This window comes from Camarhynchus parvulus, chromosome 9 (assembly GCF_901933205.1).
Source record: "Camarhynchus parvulus chromosome 9, STF_HiC, whole genome shotgun sequence".
NCBI classification, from domain to species: domain Eukaryota; kingdom Metazoa; phylum Chordata; class Aves; order Passeriformes; family Thraupidae; genus Camarhynchus; species Camarhynchus parvulus.
The window spans coordinates 21,058,075-21,067,200 of record NC_044579.1 but is presented as its reverse complement, the minus strand read 5'-3'; the positions used below and the strand labels follow the sequence as shown (position 1 = coordinate 21,067,200).

At 52.2% G+C, this 9,126-nt stretch overlaps 1 protein-coding gene across 1 annotated transcript; it reads left to right on the top strand.

Moving 5' to 3' along the window:
* The first annotated feature begins 6,349 nt into the window (after positions 1-6,349).
* Positions 6,350-8,860, top strand: LOC115907046 (small ubiquitin-related modifier 3-like). The gene is made up of 3 exons (XM_030954672.1): positions 6,350-6,583; positions 7,910-7,981; positions 8,287-8,860. The coding sequence occupies exons 1-3, from the start codon at positions 6,350-6,352 to the stop codon at positions 8,347-8,349; spliced, it is 369 nt and encodes a 122-aa protein (XP_030810532.1). The 3' UTR covers positions 8,350-8,860.
* The last annotated feature ends 266 nt before the right edge of the window (positions 8,861-9,126 follow it).

The following is a 9,126-nucleotide window of genomic DNA, read 5'->3' as shown; positions in this document are numbered from 1 at the left end:
AGGAAGTGAAGCTGTGTCCTTGAGTGGCTGAGGTGACTGCTCAGGTCTGGGAAGAAGCATCTGCAGTGTAACTGAGAGTGGAGCCTGGCAGCTAAAAAGACATTTCATGAGGATTAACTGGTCCTTTGCAAGGCTGCCACAATGGAAATCTGTCCTGACTGGGATGAGGAAGCAGATAGTGATGGGGACACCACAGCTGGAGTGGGACAGTGCCCCACACCTGCAGTGGGTACTAGGAGGATGCACAAGGGAACTTGGAAAGAAGGGGTTAATGAGATCTAACAGGGAGCTTGGCTTTGAGCCCAAGGAGAGTTCTACAGTCCTGCACATAAAGGCCACAAAAAGCTGGCACTAGGCCAATTCCAGCCATGTGATGGGAAAGGTGGGACAAACAGCCAACACTCTGAGAGGTGAAACCCCAGGGACAGACTGAGCTGTGACCACAGGCTGCCCAGCTGCAGGTGGATAACTGTGCTGGGGTGGCCTGCTGTCATCACAGCCTCTTCCATTTCATCCATAGCAGGGCTCTGGTGGCAGCAGACCACTCAGGTCAAATTCCTCTGGTGGAAACAGGGCCCTGGAGGTGCCTGGTGCTGGAGAGTCTCTGCCAAACAACCTCAGTCTCTTTGCAAAGGGCACAAAATGATTCCAAGAGGTGGTGTCAGTGTGTAGTGCTACAATGGTATTTTCAGGAAAATACCAGGTATATTTCAGGAAAAGTGGTGGAAGAGGCAAAAGATTCAACAGATCCTATGCTGTTTTCCAGAGAAGCTGTATTTCAAGGGGAAAATGCTCACTGGGGCTGATAAATGATCAGCCAGACATTTCTCATGAGTTTGGAGAAAGCAGGAGGCTTGGCGGAAGCAGAACTTTGCAAATAAGCTCTGCCCTGTGAGGAAGTGATTTTAATTGGTTTTTAAGTCGAGGGTGTTGATCAGCAGCATGAAGCTGAGATAGAGGCTGATCATCAGCAATGTAGCCCAGGCATCAATACTGGGACTGCTCCTCTTCCTTCTTGATAGTGGCCTGAATTACGGCGCCCAGGGCACCCTCAGCAAGTTTGCTGAATTTCCTACAGTGGGAGGAGCTGCTGAGACACCAGAAGGTGACTCTGCACCCACAAGGACCTCAACAGGCTGGAGAAATGGGCTGATGGAACCTCCTGAAGTTCAACCAAGGGCTGAGCAGAGGCCTCCTCCTGGGGAGGTGCAGCCCCAGACCCCAGCACATGGCATGGAAGCCAGCAGGGACCGCCTGGAAGGGATCTGGGCAAACACTGAGGTGTGCAGCCCACTGCCAGGTGGGCTGTGTGCCACAGGATCTGTCTCTGCGGATGGGGGAGCTCCTGGGTGTGTCCCTCAGAGCCCTGTGATGTCAGGCCATGTCACTCATGGTCATTGTGACACCACCTGCGTAACTATAACCACCAGCGTTGGGTAGTGCCAGCGCACTCAGGCTGTGACCCACAGCAGCTGAGGAGCCTCTGTGCTACCAGCGTGTGAGCATCTTCTGTGTGCTGTCAGTGACCGAGGAACCTGAGTGCTGCCAGTGACTGAGGAGCCTCCAAGTCCTGCCAGTGAGTGAGGAACCTCCCAGTCTGCCAGGGACTGAGGAGGAACCTCCAAGTGCTGCCAGTGACCGAGGAACCTCTGAGTTACTCCAGTGACCGAGGAGCCTTCGAGTTACTCCAGTGACCAAGGAACCTTCGAGTTACTCCAGTGACCGAGGAACCTTCGAGTTACTCCAGTGAGTGAGGAGCCTCTGAGTTACTCCAGTGAGTGAGGAGCCTCTGAGTCCTGCTAGTGACTGAGGAACCTCCAAGTTACTCCAGTGACCAAGGAGCCTCTGAGTTACTCCAGTGACTGAGGAGCCTTCGAGTTACTCCAGTGACCAAGGAGCCTCTGAGTCCTGCTAGTGACTGAGGAGCCTTCGAGTCCTGCCAGTGACTGAGGAACCTCCGAGTTACTCCAGTGACCAAGGAGCCTTCGAGTTACTCCAGTGAGTGAAGAGCCTTCTAATTACTCCAGTGAGTGAGGAGCTTCTGAGTCCTTCCAGTGACCAAGGAAGCTCCAAGTTACTCCAGTGAGTGAGGAGCCTCTGAGTCCTTCCAGTGACCGAGGAACCTCTGAATTACTCCAGAGTGAAGACAACCATCTGAGTCCTTGCCAGCAAGTGAAGAGGAACCTCCAAGTCCTTCCAGTGACTGAGGAACCTCGGAGTGCTGCCAGTGACTGAGGAGCCTCTGAGTCCCACGAGAGGTTGAGGAACCTCCGAGTGCCCCAGGTGGAAGCCAAGCCCTCGAGTCCTGCCAGCGGCTGAGAGCAGTCAAGTCCGTGAGCAGCAATGGCGGAGGTCAGGGAGGAGCCAGCAGCGCGCCGAGCCGTCCGGGTGTGCCGCATCTGCGTGGATTTCCTGCAGAGCCCCGCTGCTGCCGTGGAGCCCTGCGGACACGTGTTCTGCCACGCCTGCATCCAGCCCCAGGCCGCCCCCGACGCCGCCGCCACCTGCCCGACCTGCCAAGGGCCCATCGGGGGCATCCGCCTGCTGCAGGGGCAGGAGAGCCGGGCCGGGCTGGCCCCGCGCCGCCCCCGCCGCCGCCTCCATCCCTTCGTGGTGCGCTGGCGCCAGCGGCAGCAGCAGGAGGCGCAGGAGGATGCGGCTCCTGGAGGCGGCCGGCGCCGAAGACTGGCTGATGGGGACAGGGCCCCGAGCCCTGTGCCTCGCCAGCGTCCCCGGAGAGAGCTGGATGACCTGCGAAGAAATGGGCTGGGACAGCGGCCACCAAGGGGAAATGAAGCGATGGCCGCAGGGGACAACCAGCACCGCCCCCCAGTGATCTGATTTGATGTGGATCCCCCACGGCCCGTCTGAACTGAAAACCAGGATGATGAGAAGGGCCTCGTCTAGTTTCTTCTGCCCGTTTGCACATTACTTCAAGATTAGGAGAGTGGGAGCTGTGGGAGGGAAAGCATATAATTGTAGAAACTCGGGGATAGAGTAGGATATTGACATTAGGATATTAGGATGTTAGGATATTAGGATGTTCGGATATTAGGATGTTAGGATGTTTGTTAGGATGTTAGGATGTTCGTTAGGATGTTCGCTGTGAAATAAACTTTTTTTATTCAATTTGAAGTGTTAAAAAGCAGGCATTCTTTATCAGCGCTGGACACACAGAAGTGTATCTCCTTTAATCTGATGTGTGTGGTGAAAGTTCACAACAGGGTATTTATTCCATCCTGATCATACATATTCATTACAATGTACCTCCTAGCTCATACACAAACACCACTTCCCTAGGACTAATTTGCATGCGTTCGCCTTTTACTGGAAGTCCTTTTTTGGTTCTGGAGGTCATCTAAAGGGGGGTTTGGTGGTCATATTCACTGAATGCTTCAATATTACTCAATATACCTTTTTTGAACTTTTTCTTTCAGCATGCACTATTGTTTTTTGCTATGTAACTTGCAAAATACCCCTCTGTAGTCCCCTATCTTTTTCTCCACTGGCTCCAGCTACATTTATCTTCCTTTATGCATACCTTTAATCTTTTTTGCTAGTTAGCCTTAAAGCTCTATTCAGCACTTTCAGGGGAACTGAAAATTTCTAGTCTCTCTGTTATTTATCAGGTCCCCCCTTTTCTTGAGACTCTTTTAGGCAAGTCCCAATACTTCATTTTCCATCCCAAAGTACAGCAACAACTGTAACAGTTAATACAAACACACACAATGATTAGGGTGAGTGCCACGAATGCATAACAAGGCAAACAAACATTAATAAGGCAAACAAACAGCAATAACTACGGCAGCAGCCCCAAACAGAAGCACAAACCCAGTGTCAGCCCCGCTCGGCCGCGGGCACTTTCCCCTGCGCTGCAGTTCCGGGCACCGCCGGCAGGGGCGCTGCTGGCTCCCGGCGGGCAGGGCAGGGCGGGTGCGGTGATTCCCCCGCGCCTGCAGGGGGCGCTCCGCTGCCAGCTCGGGGACCACGCGGTAATTAATGGTGGCTTGACCGAGACGGGGAGGGATGGAAGAACGGCTTGCTTTACAATCCCGGGTGATAAACGAGATGTATCAAACTCCACAGCTGCAGCGGGTACCACGGGGCATCTCGGCAGGCAGGGAACGAAGAGCTATAGTGCAGGGAATGCTCGGAGCAGTGCCCAAGAAGTGGCGGGGGCAGGGAAAGGTGGGCTCGGGATCCCGGGGTTTTATGGTGAAAAGCCTTTGTTTTAGTGAGGTAGGGTGTTAATAGGGTCCCAATGCAACAGCAGAGCTACACTCACGGTAGAAGAAAGGCAGCAGAAGGCAGAAGCCCGCAGTGGTGATGAGTTCCCCCACAGCAACCGCAGCCTCTCTCCCCTCCGAATATCGAGGGCACGACAGAGGCTGGATCCAACGCCTTTTTCCCAGTCCAAATCTCGAGGTATCTCTGCCCTCCACGGGAAGCCTCAGGTAAAGAGAAATTAGCCAGCCTTCTTCTGAGCTGACAACTTCTTTCGTCTCTCTTAAGTACCCAGTCTTTACTGTATCCTAGCAACATGTATTGGGGAAAACTCCTTAAGAGAAAAACAAAAAACTCCAGCTCCTAAGACCCCATCAGGGGCCGTTCCTGCTTGCTTCTGTGCCGCTTTGCTCGTGTCTGAAGGGGCACAGCCGGGAAAGGGAACGGAAAAGGGAAAATCCTTTAAGACTCTGAGCATATTCTGAAGGGACCGGTATCTGCTTTCTTCAGGGCCAGGGTGAGGACAGAGGCTGAGATGGAGGTTTGGGGCAGAACCTCCTCCTCTCTCCTGGCCCCACAACACCCCTGGGGCTGGAGGAGGCAGGCTTGGCCACTGGCTCAAGGGCCCTGCTTGAGAAGTGGACTCAGCCGGGATGGATCTCGTATTTAGGGGTTTTCCTCTGAAGAAGCCCAGAGCCCTTTCTGCCCCTCCGTGCAGGGGCAGCTCCCTCAGGACCAAACTCCCGCCCTGCTCTCACCCGGCCCTGTGTAGTGAACGAGTAAAAAGTAAGGAATGTTTTTCTTCATTGCTTCTTGGAAGATTCAAGTTTGAAAATTTAAGTTTTGCTCTGCCTCTAGCAAAACGTTCCGTTCCTGCTTTATTTTGGAAAATGAACCCTTGTTTGAAGTCACGAAGAGAGCTTGTAGTTGATAAATCAGGCGACCAAGCAAAGCTTGATATATGAGAAAAGCAAGCAATAAACTTTTTGATATGTCAGGCAAACTTCGGCTGAATTCCAATGACCAGCTTTAAGGGAGCAAACAGCACGGGCGTGCTGTTGATTTGAGGTGGACATGACATTGCCACTCTCAAAACCCTCTATAAGCGAGTGCCACAGAAGCTGCAGCGGCTAAATCTACAAAGTGTGGGAGTCTTTGCTGTCTGCTCGTGCCCTCCCTCAGTGCTGGTCCAGCTGCCCAGCTCTGCTCCTCCACTGGCAGCTGTTGGATGGAATTCAGCAGCGAAGAAAGACCCATCACACTCTGTGAGGCAGGGCCGGACCCACGGTGGTGGTAACACCTTCCCCCTGCTTCACGTAATTATTCTTGGCTATCCCCCTTTTCTATCTTCTTTCTTTTCTCTTTTATGAAAAAAAATAAAGGTCAAAATATCGCTTTGGATCCCAACATTTAACCTCATTCCTGTTTTAAATCTCGCTTTCGGGTATGTTTTGAATCTAATTCTTTCGTCAATTGTGGATCGAGGCAAACTTGCCTCTCCTCCCCTTAAGGGGGATCCGAACACCTCAGCACCGGTCTGGGCTGGACTGGAGACATTGGGTGCTTTGATGGAAGGCTTCTCGCCCCGTTTTCCCTCACACAGGAGCTGCCCCGGGAATGTGCGGTCCCAGGGATGTCTTGGGGGTGTCCAGGGGCTGCTTAGGGGTATCCCGGGGGTGTCCGGGGCAGTTCGGGTGTCTCAGGGGTGTCCAGGGGCTGTTTCGGCTTGTCCCAGGTACTCCCCTCACGCCGCTCCCCGCTCCGGAGCACAGCGCCCCCTTGCGCCTCAGCGGGGACGCGCCTGCACGCGGCCCCGCCACGCCCCTTGGCCGTTGGCCGCGCCCCCATCGCGACCCCCCTGCTGCCCCCCCGCCATGTTGGAGGAGAAGCCCCCGGTGAGGCGGGGAGAGGAGCGGCTGGAAGGGAGGAGCCGGCGGGACGGGAGGAGCTGGCAGGAGGGGAGTAGCCGGCAGGAGGGGAGGAGCGGGCAGCCGGGAGGGAACGAGGAGCGGCCGCCCCTCCTCGTCCTGGGGTTGCGGTTGTGGTGCGGCTCCGCCTCGCCCGCGGCGCGAGGCCGCTGAGGTGACCCAGCCGGGGGCAGCAGGGGCGGCTGAGGTGCCGCGGGATGTGGCGGGGGCTGTCCGGGCCGAGCGGGGCTCTGAGCCCGCCGAGGTGCTCTGGGCGCGGGCGCGAGTCCTGCGGAGTTTTCCGTCCGGGGCTCAGGCCGCGGAAAACGGTCAGGACGAAAACGGAGTGCATCGACCTGAAAGTTGCCGAGCAGGACGGCTCCGTGGTGCGGTTCAGAATCAAACGGCACACTCCGCTGGGCAAGCTCATGAAGGCGTACTGCTGCCGACAGGTAGGCGAGGGCACGGCCCCGGGCTTCCATGGGGACTCCCACCGACCCAAAGGGCTCCGACACCCCTAGGAAGCATCCCCGTGCTGGTGGAACCCTCGCTGCTTCTCTGCCCGGATCGTGGAACATGCTTGTGGGCAGGCTGAGGGTGCCCAGGTGTGTGGGAGAATGAGGAGCTGGGATGCTGGCAGCTTCTCGGTGAATGGAAGCTGCCTCTTCCTCCTCAGGTGCTCCCTAATGTCCTGTGACAGAGTTACAAAAATTCCTCCAGTTCCGATGCTGACTCTGGGACAATTCACTAACCCTCAGTCCTGTCACCTCCAAAAACTTCATCAACTTTGAGTGTATTTTCTATTTGGAAAGCAGCACAAAATAAATTCTTCTATGCCACAGCTTCTTCATGGGTTGTTTCCTTCTCCCGTCCTGTGTCTCCTGCTGCCTATTGCACAGTTGTGACCCGTGTTCCACAGGTGTCACAGGCTGTTCGTCGGTGCCATCCTGAACTGAACAGAAGGATGAATTCCCACAGCTCAGTTCCTGAGCCTGGAGCTCCAAATTTTACACAGAGCAAAGGGAGGGCATGTGAATGGCTTTGGAAACTGAGTAGATTTTGTTTCCCTTGTCTGTTACTTGCAGGATCCTTTCTTTCCTTATTCAGACTTTACACTCTGCCCTGCTCTGTGCCTGCTGCACCCTGAAACATCTCTGGGTTTTTGGAGAGGTACAGGAGTTTTAGCAATCCTGTGTGTGACAGAAGTGTGAATCACATGGATTTTAGAGGGCAGAGCAAGGTCCTCAATCCCTGATGCAGAGACTAAAGACTTCCTCATGTTATTAAAGACTGTCAGAATAGGATTCAGTAGTGTGGTAACTCAGGTTTTAAGGGCAACGTAAAGTTACCAGCATTTGACCTTCCTCAATGTAGACAGCCAAACAAATATGCTCAGTTTCCTAGTGGTTAAATCTTAATGAGAGAATCACAGAATGGTTTGGGGTTAGAAGGGAATTTAAAGCCCATCCAGTCCCACCCCTGCCATGGGTAGGGACACCTTCCACTAGCCCAGTTTGCTCCAAGCCCCATCCAACCAGGCCTTGGACACTTCCAGGGGTGGGGCAGCCACAGCTGCTCTGGGCACCCTGTGCCAAGGCCCCACCACCCTCACAGGGAAGAATTTCTTCCCAATACCTAATCTAAATCTATCTTGTGTCATCCCCCTTGTCTTTTGAGTGTTAATTTTGTTACCATGTGTCCTGACATTAAATCCATGAACACTTAGTTTGCATTCAGAAATCAAGTGTGGTTTCTCATCTATAACTTTGAACTTGCAGGGCTTGTCAATGAGGCACATTATGTTCCTGTTTGATGGACAGCCCATTAAAGAAGCAGACACACCTGCACAGGTATGAAAAACACTCTTACTGCAAATTGCTACACAGATATTCGGGTGTCTGAGTGGTGATCAAAGAGGCTTGAAATCAGAATGATCCTGAAATAGTTGCTGTGAGTTTAGCATGTTCCAACAAATTTGTGCAGGGTGACTGATGGAAAGTGTTTCATGTCTTAGTTAATTAAAGTTATTCCTGCAGTGCTGATTAGGAGCAGAGAGCCATGTGCTTTTGTCACCACAGGTTTTTCAAGCTTTCTGTATTTCTTATAATTTCTGTATTTTTAAAATGTTGAAATAATCCCTGTGTTACTCCCACAGCTGGAGATGGAACACGATGACACGATCGAAGTGTACCAGCAGCAGACAGGAGGAGGGTGCTAAGACACAGCATCTTTTGGAGAACAGTTTGAGGATTCTCATCACACCCCACTTTCTCATCTCTCCTTGGATTTGCTGTTTTATTAGGGAACAGATGAACATGCCAATCACACAGGGTTCTTTGAAACTTCACAGGATATTTACCAAAGTTGCTTGTTGTCCTTGACATTCTGAGTGCACAAGTCAAAATAGTATCTGCAGGGATTGAGCTGTGTGTGAATTTCACCATTTAAAATTCAGATTAAGTAATATGTGTTGTCTCTCTGTTGTTAGCCTTTTTTAAAATATGTTGTTTGTATTCTCTTTCTTCTTTCTTTAAACTTGTGGCCTGAGCATTCATCCATGTGTTGGGACACTGAGTGCTCTTTCCTGTCTCTGGTTGGTCTTGTCCCTTTGTTTTAACTCAAACTATATAAATAGTTCAATGTATTTTCATGCCAAGTGTGAGTGTAAAAGTTTCATTTTAAGATGTGCCCAAGAGAAGGAACACAGATACAGGTTTCAAGTTTTTAGCTCGTGTTACAAATTCAGTCAGCCCCTTGGGCAGCATCCTGCCCTTGACTGGGGCTAGAACACAATACAATGCTTAGGACAGAGTTTAAATACTTCTGGTTTACATGTGTTTTTTCATATTATGATAAAGTAGGCCAAAATAGACATTTTTAGTGCAGAAATTTGTTGTGCAAGGTGATAAAAATCCTATCACTGAAATTCCAGCTGTTTGCTGAGGGCTGGGCAGCATCTGTCCCTTTGCCCTGCTCCCTTAACTTTGAGTCTTTC